This window comes from Octopus bimaculoides, chromosome 4 (assembly GCF_046866305.1).
Source record: "Octopus bimaculoides isolate indiv1 chromosome 4, ASM4686630v1, whole genome shotgun sequence".
Classification (NCBI taxonomy): Eukaryota; Metazoa; Mollusca; class Cephalopoda; order Octopoda; family Octopodidae; genus Octopus; species Octopus bimaculoides.
In genome coordinates this window covers 40,611,660-40,629,930 of record NC_142931.1, presented here as the reverse complement: position 1 = coordinate 40,629,930, position 18,271 = coordinate 40,611,660, and the positions used below count along the sequence as shown (strand labels likewise).

The 18,271-nt window shown below is 32.5% G+C and overlaps 2 protein-coding genes across 6 annotated transcripts in view; one reads left to right on the top strand and one right to left on the bottom strand.

The window, feature by feature from the left end:
• Nucleotides 1–116: 116 nt before the first annotated feature.
• Nucleotides 117–12,398, bottom strand: LOC106880467 (eIF5-mimic protein 2). 2 transcript variants are annotated; one of them, XM_014930398.3, is made up of 14 exons: nt 12,074–12,398; nt 10,327–10,394; nt 10,092–10,174; nt 9,298–9,391; nt 5,407–5,516; nt 5,183–5,248; nt 4,497–4,632; nt 4,226–4,335; nt 4,041–4,127; nt 3,820–3,903; nt 2,715–2,780; nt 1,122–1,341; nt 774–896; nt 117–685 (listed from the first exon to the last, which is right to left on the bottom strand). In XM_014930398.3, exons 2-14 carry the CDS (start codon nt 10,385–10,387, stop codon nt 675–677), a joined length of 1,251 nt encoding a protein of 416 aa, XP_014785884.1. In that variant the 5' UTR covers nt 10,388–10,394; nt 12,074–12,398; the 3' UTR covers nt 117–674. The 2 variants fall into 2 exon arrangements, with proteins under 2 accessions (XP_014785884.1, XP_014785883.1); XM_014930397.3 differs by having other exon boundaries at nt 12,360–12,398.
• The window catches only part of LOC106880468 (large ribosomal subunit protein mL45), a 51,543-nt gene continuing 43,662 nt past the window's right edge, over nt 10,391–18,271 (top strand). The window contains exons 1-3 of one of the 4 annotated variants that reach the window (XM_014930403.3): nt 10,391–11,828; nt 16,151–16,273; nt 17,746–17,881. In XM_014930403.3, the coding sequence (XP_014785889.1) occupies nt 16,151–16,273; nt 17,746–17,881 (259 nt within the window). In that variant the 5' untranslated portion in view covers nt 10,391–11,828. Of the gene's footprint in view, nt 11,829–12,382; nt 12,516–13,287; nt 13,313–16,150; nt 16,274–17,745; nt 17,882–18,271 lie in introns of those variants that run through there. The other 3 variants (XM_014930401.3, XM_014930400.3, XM_014930402.3) reach the window with 3 other exon arrangements.

Genomic DNA, 18,271 nt, shown 5'->3' with positions numbered 1-18,271 from the left:
TAAGAGAAATTATTGAAAATGACATAAGATTAATTTTAGAAAAGGAATTTCCAAGTTACTAAGTAAAAGAAAACTTTTAAAAGGAATGTAAAATAAATGGGAAAAACACAGAAAAGTTTTGAAAATTCAATTACCATTACACACTTTTATTAGAAGTTCTGTCACTTACAAAAACTGTTTTCAAGTTAAAAAATGTCCACCATTTATCCCTCTAAAAAGTTGCTACCAAACCAATCTGGATAACCAGAGATCAATGTGTTCCAGCATGTAATCACTTCCTGTATCTCATTAGGAGAAGGGGGGAAAAAAAATATCATTTCAATGTGAAATTATAGACAAGAGGAGGGAAGGGATGCAGTCACAAAAGCAGTTAAAAAAAAATTTACATGAAAAACTAAACATTACTTTTATGGTAAATTGTGAAAACGTAAGTGAAATGACAAAGTGAAAGCTTTGTTGGCAATTTCATAACTTTTATTGCAAAACTCAACACCTGTGTAAAAGGTTCTGGGAGTTTCGCAAATATCTATTAGTCCAAATCCAAAATAGTTATTTCTTCTGGGCTTATATGCTGTAGGAATAAGTAAAAATCTTTGGCAGTATCAGTCTGTTAACAATTTTAATAGTAGAGGGACCATGTCGCTGAACAATAAGTACTTGGTAACTGTCCCAGACTAATCAGATTCTGAAAGAGAAATTAAAAACAAAAGATAAAATATGAAGATTTTTTAAGAGAAATTAAATTGAAATAGACTAAAGAAAACTTCTTTTACCTTCTTCAGCACTCTTTAGCCATTCCACAAATTTCTTCATTTGGCTAACAAAGATACCTTTTCCTTTTGAAGAAGGGCTATCACGATACCACTTTAGGACCACATCTTCAGACAGGACCTCAGCTTAAGAAAAAATAAAAATTAAATTGTATATCAATCAAACAGTCTATACAATCACTTCCTAACAAAATCTAATTCTGTCCCATCCATCATCAAATGTCATTTTTTAAAGAAAGAGACCCATAAGTGCACTTGTTGGCATCTCCCCACATGAAAGCATTAAAGTAAGAATTAGCAAAAATTTCACAATTTTGACAACAATAATATGAGTAAAAATAAAATGCTTACATTTATAAAAGAGTATTATAATTTTTTGAAACACCTTCATAAAATTGATATTGTCGTAGCAGTATTCTTGGATTCTCACCATGAGGTTGAGCTCCGATTTTTCAGTTTTTGCTACAGCAGTAAACAGAAGACTGTAATTACGCAAATGCTTGAGAGCTTGCTCTGCTACGAGTTCTTCCTTTTTGTTCCATTCAACAGTTCCCATTACTGTATTCCAAACCTAATGAAAAAATATTTTGAAACCCATTCATAGACTTAAAATCTGCAACAGGTGAATCATCAATAACCCTAATACATTAGAAACATATTTGCAAAGAAAATTCTCAACTTCAAATTAATATAAAATTGTTTCACTTCAAATGCCAGACATCACCATTATTGAGATGAGTTTTCCTGGTGTATACACATCCCCAGCATAGTGAAGACTACATCTTCATAGCTAGAAATATATTAGTTCCCATCAAGCAACTACTAACCCTGTACAAGCACTCATGGCACAAATATTAGATTACATCTATAAATTAAAAAAAAAAAGCCACTTAACACTATGTCACTTGAAAATATACTCCAACCTCTTGTTGTCTTGTCTGATTTAAGTGCTATTATGGCAGCCTCTTCTCAAAGCTAGCTGGTTTTGTTCCATTACAACACAGCACTCCTACTCACTCGTCATCCCCTACCCCACCCAATGCTTCCAACTCTGGAATGTCCCCCCCACACTCCACATTTCTTCTGCAGCCATTAACTTGCAACAGTTCATGAATAATGTTAATGGCATCAATCCTACAGGGTGAATACAAGCACACAAACCTTGTTAAACACCTCAATGTCAGATGCAGTAGAAAATTCATTTTGGCATGGCACTTGACCTTTCAGAACACTAAATTATAGAACCATTTGGTTTAGTTGTCTAATCTACTTTTAATCAGTCTTGAGGCTGTGACAAAGGATTTATAGTAGATAAACACCAGTTTTTGTTGTTTCCTGATTACTGAAGTTGTCAGAATAATATATCAGCCATGCTACAAAAACAGAAACTGAGTTAAGACTGCCCAGTTTTGTTCAGACAACTGTTGGAACGAACCAATTTAGCAGCACAAAAGAAAATCTTACAAACCAATGAAAATGATTCCAATACTGTCCACATATACCAACTGTAGAAAGCAGAGTGATCTCCCTCAATGTTCATGAAAAATCATAATCAATGTATTTTACCATACAGCTTTAAGTCATAATACTGATACTGAATTTTAATGGTAACATTGTTTTCTCTCATTTCCAATGCATTGTAAGAGAAACGCTTTAGGTAATTCATAGTATTTATGAATATTTTCCATTTAACATTCAAATAAATTTTCCATAAAATAAAGTTTTAAAAGTATTTGTGCAATTATTTTTTTGTTACCATCACAAGTTTATACATTACTATAAGCAAGAAATATATCCAAATGAGACCTTAATTATTTTTTTAAAAGAGTTAAATAATCTATACTTAATCCATTTGAAAAAATTGAAATGACCTACAGAGATGTTATCAAGAACATAAGTTTTCAATTAAAATGCTAATTTGAAATTTAAGAGAAATCTACTTACCAAGACAACCATTTCATGATCAGAGAGCTTGTGCTTAGTCATGTATTCTTTTAAATGAGCAATTATCTGCAATAAAACGATTTTTCCCAAATTTAATCAAGCATTTAATGACAATCTCAAAGTTTATTGTACTTGACAGAATTCTCAAAGACAAAAATTTATAGCATACAAATTTATTTTCATGCCTGTCTGTATATCTGGCAAAAACCAACCTATTTAGGTAATACTTTCTTCTGTAAAAAATATGTATACACACACAATCTCTTCAGCTTTGATAGTGAGAATTCAGTTCTTTATTCTACTCAGTTACCAGCTCATTGAATTAGCATGACACAGAACAGGTACTCAATGTAATACTAAAAGCAGAATCAAGTGTGATGTCATCCAAGTGGCTTCTATAGTTTTTACCACCCCAATTTTACTCACAAAGTTAATCTGAGGACAAGGAAAATGCTATACAATGGTATTGAGCTTGGGGTCCTCATGATTTTGAAGTAAACTTAACCATTCGGCTATGCTGTGCCTAGACGTGTATATATGTTAAGCCATGAGCAAATTGTGTATTTTCCTTATTATGTTAATAAAAGATTTTTTTTTAAATTACCTCCCAAGTTACAAGCAAAAAAAAAAAAAAAAAAAAAAAAATCAAAGTTTACTAAACTCAAATTTATATATAGGTTTCTTAGTTTATTGTTGAGAAACAAAACTGCATAGCATATAACCAGTATGCTTGACAAAAGTGGTGAGAAATAAATGTAATTCAATAGCACACTTATTTACATGAATCTAGACAATCTGCACATCAATAATAAATTGCTGTTACAGAATATTTTTTCAATACTGCACAATATATCTGACTTGGTATTAAAAAAAATTTTAATCAAACTAAGGGCTATTGACATAACTGCCATAAGATATTATATGCTATAAGTCAAACTGCAACCTAACATTTTATGTTTGCAAAAGGCCAACTCAGAAGTAGTCATCCCCTCCCCCCAACTCAAATGGATTTCTGATAGATGAAAAAAGTAAGACAAACTAAAAATAAATACCTAAACTATGATGAATTTATAACATTTTAAAATGAAGCAATTTTTAACAATACCTCTTTTATGGGTTCATTATCATTGATCATCCTTGTCAAGTCCTTTTGTAACTCTTTCTTTACTTCGGCTGATTGTTGGACACGCTTAAAAAAATAAATGAAAAGAAATGGAGGATCGAGTTTTTCAAATAAAAGTCAACATTTAAAAAAAGAACGTATTTTTAAATGTATAACAATCAAAAATTCAAGATCAAAAGGTGAAATGATAAAATACAACTGACTTGTAAATTAGCAACTGGTCCAAGACCAGCTTCTTGGAAATGATTGAGAAAAGCCTCCTGACTGCGTTTATTTATTGGAAATAGTTCCTGCACAGACAAAAAAAAAAGTATGAGTATCAGTTTACAAATTAAAATAAAAAGAAACATTATATAAACATTTAAGCATGTATTGAATGGAAACTTACCAAAAGGCGGTTTTCAATTTGAGAACGTTTCATAGCGGCACTCACACTATTAATATCTTTTTCATTCAACCATGTTCGGAACATGATAGTGGAAAATTCCAATGATAAACCTTAAATTAAAAAAGAGTTATTCAAATATCCCTAAAGTTTTAGAATTCTTTATAAAACTGATCAAATAAAGTGATCACTAGTTTTTATTAAAATTGAAAATTAGAAACAGAAATTCATGAAATAAGTCACAAAATAAGTTAAGTTTATTATTTTAACATACCTTCTTTAACAACATGTTGTTCAAAGAGGCTTGAGAGAATTTTTGCTGAGCACAGGCCATTTGCCAAGAACAGCCCTGTGATGATAGCCAACTTACAGCGCTCTTCCTCACTGTAAGCTTTGAGGTAAATGAGAATCTGCAAAATAATTCAAGTCAAAATACTCTTTCACATTTTATACAGGATTAACATGAATTACTGAATGGATATATATATATATATAAACATTAACTAAAGCTAAGAAGGAGCAGAGAAGTTGAAAATGTAATAAGATAGTTCCCCAGAGGTCAGATAAAAATAATGGAAACTGAAACCGATTATGCTTTGACAGTTGGGGTTTTTGGCTAATAATCAAAAAGAAAATAAAGCAAGTGATAAGATCAAATTTGAAAGTAGTCTCTCGTAGTTCTCAGAGATAAGAAAAATGAGGGGAAAATATTTCAATTTAAGTCAACAGTCGCAAGCATAAGTGTTCCAGTGGCTGTGAAAGTGAAACTGAAGATATTTAAATTAATAAAATTAGAATATGGGAAAGGGCTTATCAATGACCTATGTACTTACAAAGGCCTTAATCTCTGCACAATACCAGCAGATATGATTTATTAAAGCTCAAAAGATAAAAAGGGATATACTGGTACACACACACACACACTGAACAAATAGAAAGTGTAAAATTTAGTCAACTTACTTTTTGCAACTCATCTTCAAAAGATCTTTCAAGGTACTTGTACCGTCTAATTAGCTTGAAGAACACCTGAAACAAATTTAAATACAAAACCAATGAATGGTATTTAGTAAGCATCAACATTTATTTGTCTAAATACTAATAAAAAAAAAAATGTACACTGTCTCAAAAGATTAACCTCAAATAATGATTGGTAACATAACATTAATGAATAAAATGGAACTTACTTCATAAAATGCCTTTAATGTTTCTACATTCTCTTCGGCAGTAAAGACACATATATCAGCTCGAGAGGGTTTAGTTGGATCAGTGTCTTGAACAATTAACCCACCAGGTGCTAAACATTAAAAAGAGAAATGTAATTTCATTTTAGTAAAGATATTTCAATGAAAATGAATGATGAAATTTCAACCATATAATTGTTGCAATTAAAGCAGTGATGGCAGTCTTTAACAGCCATTTTGTTGAACAGCAATAGAACTAGACACTGCAATATCAAACACATAACGTACCTAAGCAAACTTTGTTAGTTTTCTTTTTATCTTAATACCCACTAATTTGTAAGTTTTAAAACCATTATACCATTTTCTTGTCCCCAACCTCCACCCCTTGAGAGTGGGACTGTAATGAAAAAATATATTGTAAGCAAAATATTCATCATAAACTAGATGGTTAAAACACTGACATTTAATAATGAAATTATTGTGTATAGTGCACTACACCTTATCAAAAGGTGCATGCATAATACATAGAATTATGTACAAATGGCAGGAAAGTGAAGTGTATGAGTCATGCGTATGGAGGGGGGATATCAGGTGTAGTGTTGGCGAATTTCAGGGAGCATGGAAGTTTTAAAGGATGCAATGTCTCACTAGCTAACTGGTGCAGGTAGTTTGTTCCATGCTTAAGCAACTGAGTGTGAAAATATGTTTCCAAAAGTCATGAGAGCTGTGTTGTTTTCTGACTTTGTAAGCATGCCTACACATATTAGACATATGGAATTCAAAACAGTGCTCAAGGTGGTTGTCGGCATGATGGTTAATAATGTTGTAGGTGTTTACCAAGTCATTTCCAGACATCAGAGCTTCAATGTATCCATGCCCAGAGAAGCAAGGCATTCAGAGTATGGTAGATACCTGATGGAGGATATTTGCTTGATTGCACATCTCTGAACAGTTTCCAGGAGGACAATGTACTGAGCAAGATAGGGGTTCCAGACTGATTATGCAAATTCCAAGTGTTGCTGCACCATAGTCATATACAACTTTAAAAAGATAGCTGGAGAACAGCTGACAAAGGTCTTGCCGAGTGATGCCATGACACCCTCGACCTTCTTTACAATTTTAGAGAAGTGCTTTTGTCCAGCAATAATGACCAAGTCACATTCACAAGAAGGCTTTTTGATATTAGTGTTGTGGAGGGAGCATGTGGATGCTGGGTTTTTCCTCCCAAAATGCATGATGCTACACTTGTCCCCAGCCAGCTTCAGTTCAGGATCTTTCCTTTTTATCTCAAGGTACAGCTTAATGTCATCTGCATATTTCAGTACTGTGGCATCTATGTCATTAAAATATGCAATAAACAAAAGGGGACCAAGAACAGTTCTCTTTGGTACACAAAACGACATCTCAGAAGGTGAAGAATGCTGTCCTAGAACAGTCGCTACCTCTTTTCGGCTGAGAATGGATGACTCCAGCCAGTTAAAAAGATCATTTTTCCCACCCATTGCAGTGTTTTGCCATAAGTCTTTTGTGTGACACACAATTAAAAGCTTTAGCAAAATCAAAGCAAACAACATCCACTCATGGGTCACCATCAGCGATCTGGGTGAGGTCTTCAAGAAACTCGATAAGTTGATCACTGCACTGGAGTTAGGGATAAGTTTAATTAGTGATTGCTGACAGAGTTAATTCCTTAAGCTCTTAGTACAGGGTAACTCAGTAAATCTTAGTGCAATAAACAATGTAATTCATGCAAAGGGGAAGGACATTGAGGACTAATAAAATAACTTGATTGTAGCCTTCAATATGTAACTATTTCAGTGGTGTGGATGTGAGTTATATGACAAACATTGAAAAAAATATGCCAACTTTTAGCCTCAATGATACTCCACAGTAACATTAACCAGTTCCACTGAAAAGAAATGGGGTTACTCCTTATCAAGAAACTAAAAATTTAGAGAAATTGTTTTAAATACTGTATCATAGATACAGTATTTTAATAGCTGCAGTTAAAATAAGTAAAGATTACAAAAAGGTAAAGTATTAACACTATACTGCAAAAATCACATCCCTCTCAATACTGGATAAAATTTTAAATATTCTTTTCCTATATATTTAAAAATTATAAATGACAATATCAGTGAATACTCATGATGTAAGAATCATTACATTAACAGAAGATAGCACAAAGCAAATGAAGAAATAAAAGCATTTTTTGGTCGCCAAACTGCTTTCATTTCTTCATTTGCTTTACACTCTATTCTTTCTAATTGCCTTCAGAATAAATCTTGCACCAGCCCACAAACTGTAGCAGTACAGGCTCACTGACTATGTATAAGATTAAACAAAATTTTTACAACTTCTTCAAATCGTAGTAATTGGGAAAATGAGGGGAAAATATTCATGGAGCTATTTTGAAGGATTCTTGCCCCAAGTGATGGGTAGATTGTATGAGGCTTTATGAATATTAAGTTTAAATATTACACAGTAGCAAAATGTGGGCTTTGGATGCAAAGACTGAAAAGAAATGAGGTTATGCTCTATTGGATGCATAGCATGAATGTTGGAACACTAAATGAAAACTATATATAGGAGGAATGAATTAAATACTGTGCACGAGAGAGAAGAGTGCATTGATACAAAGGACACACAGATGAAGGCCAAGGAAGTAGTGGTGAAGGCTGATCTGTAGAGGCTAAACATCACAAAGATAAGGGACTGCAACAAGTGGTGAGATTGTGGAGAAAACCCTCAGAAAAAAATGAGCCTATGATATGGTTTTTCTTGAAAATTCTATAAAAACCTGTTCTATAACACTCAAATGACTTTCACAGTGTAGTATTGTTCCCAAATCTAGGTCAGTGATGCAGCTGCAACACAAAGACATCCTAAATCTTATCCAGAGTAAGGCCACTTGACTGACTGGCATAAAATCACTCAGACATATACTCCAGCCTCTGCTGCAGAGGCAACTGTTTCCTCCTTGCCTTTTTTCTATTGCTCCTACACTGGCCTCTGGCTCTTCAGTGATGGATGATTCTATACCATCTCCACTTCAGCACTCTCAACAATTTTTGTTATCCACCACCCTGACACTAATGACTGCACCCAGTCCATCCTTCGTGGAACACTGACCAGTATGAGCTCCCTGCTCATGTCTTTCCTGTAGGTATTGGCCAACAAACAGTTTAAGCAGCATTAATAGCATTAATTTCAAATTCAGAGAGCTAAAAACGTGGATACTCACAGTTCTTCCAGAACATAAAGCAAAAAAATCTATAGCTATATATGGTAGTTGATATATTTATTGCAAAATGTTTGTAAATGTGTTTACAAAGGACACATGGAATTTCCATTAAGGATTGGTTACAGCTGCACCAATCAAATGAATAACTACACTCTAAAGCAGCCCACCCACGCAACAGTACCAGACTTCCATTACCATTCATGGTTTATAACTGAAGCACTTAATGTTGACAATCTCCAGCCAAAATAAAACCAGTCAATTAATGGCTACTGCAATAAATTATATATTCCACTATCTGATAATCTTAATAGCACTTTTACCTTCATATGACATCTTAAATCTTTTTGAATTTTAGCAAGAAGAAACTTATTCCTATGTTAAATTAGAACTTATACTGATACAAATTCAGCTCTACAAAAAAATACTGAAATTCCACATACTTCAATTTAACATTCAGAACTATGTGGCAAAGTGTATTTACTTTTTATAGATATCCAACAATCAGGATCCATTCTTCAATTGGATGACAAAATTACAACTATTTTTTAAAAACAAACACTACCAACAATAACAAATACTGCATCATGAATAGGTTTACACCAAGATAACAAATTTCAATCAAAAAAAAAAGTATATAAAAAAAAACTTACCTAATTGTCCTCCAGTAAATAAGATATCAAACAGCACCTCAGCATAACGACGGTAATCAAGACGTGAACCAGCAGTATCAAGATACTTACTAACCTATGAAGAAAACATTTACAATTAAATCATTTTGCTATGTAATTAACATTTATCAGCTCAATAATAATTATATCTGAAACTTGTTATGCAACAATAGGGCAGCCAACTTCATATCAGAAAACTGATTAGCAAGAACAAAAACTTTTGATGAGTCATAGTATACCAAGTGCTATACAATTGGTCAGTCACCAGTTTAAATCATCAGAACTACAACTATTGTACCGGGCCACTGATCAAGGTAAAGTCTGATAGACTGATAATAGTTTACAACTGAAAGTTATCCATCTCAAATAGACAAATGAGCTACAGTGGTATAAGGACGTATATAAACACCAGCAATATTACATACTCCACAAAGTCATGATAGCAACCACAGACCAACTGAAATAGGATTATTTGATCTCAAGTTAATGTAACAGTAAATCACACAGAAGTTCCTCGCTTTAAAACATAATAATCATGGTATATATACTTAACTAAGTGAACTGAGAACTGTAACTACATATAACAACTCCAAATATCTACGCACAAAAATATGGAAAATTATCCTTTCAACTGGAGTTATAAATTTACAAGCCTTTCATCTAAACAAGTCACTAAAGTAACAAGAAAAGGTGCCAAAGTGAAATAATTTTGAGAACCAAGTATAAAAAGCAAAGGATAGACTGATTCAAAAAAAACAAAACAATACAACTCTTACCTGCTCTAAATCATTTGAACACTCATTCAAGCCTAAAATAATGGCATCACGAAACGATGAAGGATCGTATTTTTCTTTTTCATCTAGCAAAACAAAACAAAAAGGGCAAATTATAAATAGTACTTAGAATATATGACGAAACGTGTAGGATCTTGGAAATTAGTTTCCAGATATAAAGAAGCCAAACCAATTAGAAGAACAATAGACATTTTAAAGAATCAAAATCAAACTTTACCCCTCTTTCTAGTCTTCAGCCGCTGGCCTGACAATATGGGTTTTGGGGCCTTCTGACTCATAAAAATGCTGCAATAAAATAATTTTAAACTAGTAATCACATAAGTCATTAGCAGACTATATATATAGTCTGTGGATGATACAAAAACTTACAAAACAATGCAAAATGTGTATCAGACAGAAGAAACAAAGATATATAAGGATTTGAGGTAGCAGTAATACAGAAAGTGAAGGATTTAAAAATAGTGTAAATCGAAAATATTGGAGGGAGGAATGGGTGATTTACTAATTTAAGCGTAACTGACAAAGAAATACAAAAACTAAACTTTCGCAAGTAACATCAAAACCAAAACAGATTAATGTACAATTTAAAGTTATTTGGTGCTGAATGTTGGCTTCTGTGCCAATGAAATATACAAAAGGTTAATCGTAACAAGGTGTGGACTAGAACATACTTTCTGAGTTACATAAAAAATTAAGGCGTATATAAAGAAAAACCAATGAAACGATCAAAATATATACTGTATATAATATAATAAACAATGAACAAACGAAGCAAGTGGTTTTTATTTATTTATTTTTTATCTCGAGACACCATACACTCAGCTTAAATATAGGTCAATTTAAAAATAAAATGTCCCATTGAAGTCATATAACGACTGAAAAGAGGAAATTCACAAATCGTCTCAAATATTCTTTTCTAGTTCTGACAATTAAAACAGGAAAGAATGCTGAAAGATCATCCTTGTAGAGAGGAAGTATGAAGTCTAATGGGTGGGTTTGTTGCCAGTGGATTCACGATTCGTTCGTTCATGGACAACTGTAACACGCTGACTTATCATTATTAGAACTAGTCATCTAAAAAATGCAGTAATTTGTGTAACTAAAACCAATAAAGATAACCGATTTCAATTTGATATATTTCAACTAATAATTTAAGAATAAGATGACAATGACTGACTAACAACATAATTTTAAAATAAAGGAATTATGTCGGTATTAGTTTTTTTTTTCTCTCATACAGCGTGCTTCCTCTCATCCGGTCTGAACTAAAAACGTTGTCAAAAGTGAAGGAAAAAACTGTTTATGCAGAACATTCAGATAAAGGTAAAGGTCTTTATGTAGCTATAAGACATTAATAAAGAAAATGAGCACAGGTATAAAAAAATTTATCTTCAATTAGTCAGATAATTGCCTGAATAAAAGGCGATATCAAATTACTAGAACTAGCAGCAGTCTGTAGCAGTGCAGCAGGCGGCCATTCGGTAAAGTGCTAAATAGTACAGAAAAAAAGATTTTCAACTCGTCTTAAATTGACGTAAAAACAAGGTAATACCTACTGAAACATAATATCTAATTTTTTTCTTCTCAATGACTATCGAATAACACAGAAAGAGCATACAGTTGGAGATTCATGGAATAAACTCAGAATGTGCTAAATAAAAACGGACATAAAATCCAGTGAAAATACAAAAATTCAGACAAGGAAGCTACAGATTACAAGTGGGTAAAGTTATCAAGCATTAGTCTACAGGTTTTAAAAGCTTTAAAGAGAAAAATACTGATAATATAATACGTTATAAAAACGACAGTAAATGGCGGCTGGCAAACTGGACGAACGGGAATATTGAAATCCCTTATTGAGAAGAAAAAAAATCAGAACACTGATTAGTATCTGCTGGCGAAAAGGATGGGAAAACATAATCGTTTTAAATAAAGTAATATGAATACAGTAATAATAATAATACCTGGTTACTGTAGAGTTTGTTGCTTCGTCTGTTAGCAGAGAAAACAGCAGTTATTGAAAGAAATGTGGTGAGTAAAGGAAAAGGAGTTTCGCTGCCGTCTGTAGTCACTAGAATTTAAATAACAAGCCGGAACGAAATCGTTTCTGGTTTACGTAAGCAGGCCAAAATTTATCTGCGAGGATGTATCGTTTAGCAGATTACTACCTTAGATAACATCTAATATATGTAACTGATTATTTCTGTGCAGAGATGAATGAAGAAATAAATTTCAAGTGAAGACACTCACCTTAGAGTTTCTTATCTCCTTTCCTCTCAGAATCTGACTGAATCAATTCTCGCACCAACTTCTCGAGCCTCGCTTTCCATCTCACACAAGATGGCAGCTACGTTCAGTTTGTTCACTTCGTCAAGGCTTCTCTTTGTTGTTTGCCGGCACACTAAGGTCTGATACCACCACATGATGCATATATTTTATAACATTTCACTTCCTTTTTTTAACTTCTTTTACACGATTTTGTTAACTATCATTGAATATAAAACGGGTCTACTCTGTAAATCCCCTTACTCTGTATTTTTTTATATTCAACGAAATCATTAAAAATCTGTTGAAATAAATTGTAAAAGGGGAAAATTCAATACAAATAGTTTCATAGATTATCAAAATAAAGGAAAACACTTATTTCTTAATATATTACAAAATGTATCGTTATGTTTTAATGAGTACAACGATTTAATTCCATTGATAAGTGACCTTGAAAGTTTGTCTTTATTCCGAGTTCATGTTATTGTATTTATTTCATCCTACGCAACTATATACAATGCGTTAGAACTTTATCCTGTCTAATTAAATTAATTAGATATACATATACTTCGTACTTCTGCTGAAATATTTAATTATTTGGACTATGTTCCAGTTTTGTTAGCAATGAGTAAATGACTCAACAAATTGTGGCATAAAGATATTTTACGAAATAAATTGAACATATGACATTTAGGATTTCATGAATTAAAATCATATTAAAGTTACATTTTCTTTACATTGTAAATTCACCAGATAGGTTTCAAATATAACACTAAAGAATAGACTTAAAGTTTATGTATTTCAACCCAGGTCAATCTTGATCGCGCAGCCCTCTGATCAAAGGTTTTCCATCTATGACCAGTCTTTTTTTGTGGTGTTTCTGTGTTTTTTTAATTTAGTGGGTGTTTTGAGCGAGATTCGGTTGATGTATGTAACAGGTGAGCTACTACGCAAAAGGCCCTTTCGCTGGTTCGTAATTAAAGGCTATTGAATAATTGTACTTATTGACATGCTTATAAAGGAATTAAGAAACAGTGTAAATAAAAACTAATGATTTTTACGTGTCTTTCTAATTTTAAAATTACAAAACTCTTTCATTCTACATCGTCGTCTGCTCGTAACTGCATAGTATTTATTAATATAACTTTTTTTGCAGTAACTGAAGATGCCAGACCCCCAGCCCACAAGCATTATATCCTGCAAAACTTGTTCCTATTCTTCTTCACAATATACGACATTTAAATACTCGTTTATTATTGAGGACATTCATTAACATTTCTACTCACACTGAGTTTGTATTGTTACTAACACAAACTTAATTTCCATAAAATTACTAACCCCTGACCAACTGCATCCACACTGCCTTCATGCACGAATATTTCCTCATTACATTACTATCATAACCTGTCATTCCACTTTTTCTTTCACAAATTTATGACCTTGTGTGTGTGTTATCGCTTTAGCGTCCACTTTTCCATGCTTGCATATATTGGACAGAGTTTATTGAGGCAGATTTTCTACGACCGGATGCCCATGTCGCCAACCCTCGCCTGTTTCCAAACAAGGTAATATTTCCCCATGGCCAGACATGAGTTCGCGAAATCTTGGAAATGCTTGTACAACAGTGGCACTTATTTACAACTGTCACACAATGTCAAGACAAGAAGACATAAATACATATATGTATGTATGAATGTATACGACAGGCTTCTTTCAGTTTCCATCTCCCAAATCCTCACGTGTCTTTGGTTGGCTCGGGTATAAGTAGTTTCACATTAAATATGTAAACACCAAAATGGATGCATTATAGATATCTGGTTCCAACAATAGACAGGCAAGAAGGACAAAATAGTATTTTATCAAAGCACTATTACTTTTGAAATGGTACAATCATACAACATTACTTTTATTACCAATATTGATCTCATGTAAATTTAGACATACCAGTTATCAGTGTTGACTGAATTTTTTCTTACGATTCTAAAAGCAATTTTATAAAATCTCTTTCAGTCCTATGTACACTCCCCACAGAACTGAATCTAAACATAAACACTCTTGTGCACTTTCTAGAATAAAATTTTTTCTTTGTGCCAGCATGGAAAACAAACGTCAATTGATGATGACATCATTTTCAGAAAAATTAAAATATATAAATTTCTTTCCCAAGTAATTATAAAAATAAATGAATTCTTAATTTTAGTTCTAAGCTTGTATGTTAATAATTTCCACTCAAATTTGCTTTAAAAAAGTTTGAAAGCGAATATTAATATATAAAACCAAGGCAAAATTAATATGAAAGAATTAATTTCAGACAGTATATAGTTATGTAAAAGAATTTTTTAAATGTCTGCAAAATATAAGAATAAGGATGATGTTGAGAAATTAAGCAAATAGTGAAACTGACATGTATGGAAGAAGAAAGTGACAATATTGTCCCTAGGCCTTTGAAACTTTTGTAGGTCTTTGTTTCAAGACTATGTTTTTGTACAGAAGCTGTCTGCAGAATCCAATCTTGAAATCCTTAGTGATGGCTAAAATAAAGCAGAGAGAGCTAGAAAAAAAAAGGTGGGGAGCTTAAGTTAGCACTACTAATTTTGATCTAATTTAATGATAAGTCATTTCTTTAGAGTTCATTTTTATATAATACAAAGAATCTCAGCAATGGCCTTTGCTTATGTAAATCCTAAATTTGTTAGATATCAACTACCAACTCAACATTTTAATCCAAATTACTGTTTTCATATTTCCATCTTTTTGCTAGATAATTCATATTCATCTCATATCCTTTCACATTTCATGCTTACATCATATCATAATCATAAATTAGTTTTGACATTTTCACCAACTACACAAATTTAATCACTACTAAATGCTACTCTAAACTTTTATCATTTCAACTCTGTTCACAATGCTATCATGTAGCTACAAACATATCAGTGATTTTGGTACATGAGCACCTCTAGGGATGAAAACCATTATAAATCAGTTCAATGAACTCTATTGGATGACCTCTGTTCTAAAGTAGCCTGCAGATAATCCAATACTCTGTAAGAATTGAGAAATATCTTTAGCTTACATATTAGCAAAGTTTTGGACAGAATAGAGCAATTGTACCTCTGCATGGTGGCTCAACTTGCTAGAAACTGCAGCCGAATCACCCTTAAATCATACCCCACTCTCTTAAGGGAGGAAAAATCACTATTTGACATAGTCATAGATGTTCCTAAAAGATGACCTGAATCTTTTTGCTGTTTCTAAGATTATATCAGATTATGTCCTTTCCTGGAATCACTTTGATGAGGGTTAACCTAAGACTAAACAATAACTCACAGAATGGACTTGTATCTTAAAAAGGGCAAATTTGATAATGTGATCTGGGTCAAAAGTTTTGAAAAAAAACACAAGTTGGTCATGGCTGAAAAATTTTTGATAATATGGTTGCCTCCTTGGAGCTTGAAAATTGACAATAATTCAACACAAATAATTTCCTTGAATCAGCAACTTCTTCAAGTGTTGCATTAGTTTAGGTTTTTTGAATGGTTTTTTTTTTTTCCTACTTATTTCTGTAAGCTCTCTTTTGCTAAGTCTAATTCTACTCATTCGCTTCAATTATTCTACTTTGTTCTTGAGTCAGTCAAAAATAGATACTTATTTACTCCATGGAAAAAGTACAAAGTTGTATGTCATGCACACTACAGTATATTTAAACAGAAGTTAACATGTCTTTTTTTAGTTCACAAAAGTAATTAAATTAATATGTATTTGTTTTTTTATAGATGCCATGTATGTTAAAGCATCCTCAACTGCCAATGTTAATGAAGCAACAAGTAATGTTTTATCCAACTTCAAAGCATTACAATCCAAAATTCCGAAAAGAAAGAAGAAAAAAATTTTTGAAGGTAAAACAATATATACAAAATCTTCAAATTAAAGAGTAACATTAGTTTATTACAATGTTTTATCTATTGCTCTCTTTTTCACTTTATGGTCAATATCATAGAAATTGAATGTATTACGTAGTACTATATGTAACATGTTTATTTTTAAAATAACTTCCAGTTTTCTTGACAGTCTATTATTTGTAATTGGTTGATTACAACCAATTATAAATCAACCTAAGAAGGACTCAATCATTATACGATTGTATTATCTTTGTAACTTACAGATTTTGAGTATGTGATACTCATTGTTCTAATTATCATTGCGTCTCCTCATCATAATTTTAAGATTATATGACACTTTGCAAAAATATTTCTAAGGATAATTCAGTTTGGCAATATGTTTATTTTCTGCTGGTTGAATTAAGTACAACTGGAATTTTGATAATCGGTAAACAACATTGTTTTTAATGCTTAACCTATGGCGACATTATTTTGCAATTAATAATTCTCTTGATATGTTAACAGATCATCAATTTGTCTTTTAATACCTTCTATGATATTCATCATCGTCATTATTGTTTAATGTCCGCTTTCCATGCTGGCATGGGTTGGACAGTTTGCTTTGTCAAACTGAGGACTGGCAAGCCAGGAGGCTGCAGCAGCCTCCAATCTGATCTGGCAAGGTTTCAAGAGCTGGATACCCTTCCTAACACCAACCACTCCAAGAGTGTAGCGGGTGCCTTTTACGTGCCACTGGCAGGAGCGGGAGCCAGTCAGGCATGAACAATGCTTGAATGGTGCTTTTTACGTGCCACTGACACAGGAGCCAGTCAGGTGCCACTAGCAATGGCCACATTCGAATGGTGCTTTTCACATTATGATAGCAAGTTATATCCAATCGTTCAATTATGTTACTCTAAATCCTATATTAAATCTATTAAATAGTTTTAACCCTTTAGCATTCAGATTACTCTGTCAAATATAATGCTTGTTTATATACACAGTTTTAGAATTAATCATGCATTATCTTTGTAGCTTAGAGATTTTGATTATGTGATTGTATACTTTTAGAATGAGATTGTAGGACAGATATGAGATGCCAGATCTGGTCAGTTTTAACATAAAACAGATAGAATATTTGAGCCAGCTGTGGACAGTTTAAAGCTAAAAAAATTCATGTATTTCAATGGCTGTTCCATACATTTGCCAAATATATAATAATTAAATATTGCAACATAGAATGCTTGCATAAACAACAATAAAACAATCTTTCCATCTTTAAGCATTTTCTGTGCAGATTCAGAAAGATGATATAAATTAGCAATACGAAAACCTCTTCAGTTTTGTTTCTGAAACTTCATCCAGGTTTACTTAAGGCATATTTTAGTTTTGTATGTTGTGTTTTCTTAGTTTTATAAAGCTATTAAGGAAATATGAATTTGCTATGTTAAAGGTTTATCTAGAATAACAAAGATTTTCTTGTTGGACAGATTGATTTACCTGATTTTGAAAAACACGAAAGAGAAAAAAAAATGTCACCTGATGAAATGCGGATGAAAATGAAAAAAGAAGGCAAAGTTCCACCTAGAACCCATGATGAACGACCTATTAATATAAGCAGTACAGGTTAGTACTGTTATTTTATCAAAATTTTTTCTTTGTATCATTCCAAAAGAAAAGATTTGATTGTAGCTTACTTATGTAGTTAAGGAGTTATCCAGCACAATGGATTAACCTTATTCTAGTAAAGCATGATGCTGTTGCTGAGGCATCATTAATGTTCTGATGTGTTTATAAAGTTTAAAGAGACTGAGAATTAGCAAGCAATCAATAGGATAAATGTTATGCCTTTAGGCATTAACTAGAAGATGCAGATTGTCATTTTATATTGTCAAACATTTTTATTTATATATTTTTGTGCTTGGGTATGTTGACTGTGTGGGTATAACTCTGTGTGTGTGTGTGTATTTGTGTCACAGGTCTTGACCTTCTTCCTCTGATTAAAGGGTAAAAGGG

Coding starts and splice junctions, on each gene's coding strand:
- LOC106880467 (XM_014930398.3), bottom strand. CDS start 10,387: ATGAGTCAGAAGGCCCCAAAACCCATATTGTCAGGCCAGCGGCTGAAG. Junction 4,633..5,182: donor TTGAAGATGAGTTGCAAAAA/GTAAGTTGACTA, acceptor ATTATTTTGCAG/ATTCTCATTTACCTCAAAGC. Junction 897..1,121: donor TATAATACTCTTTTATAAAT/GTAAGCATTTTA, acceptor TTTTTTCTTAAG/CTGAGGTCCTGTCTGAAGAT.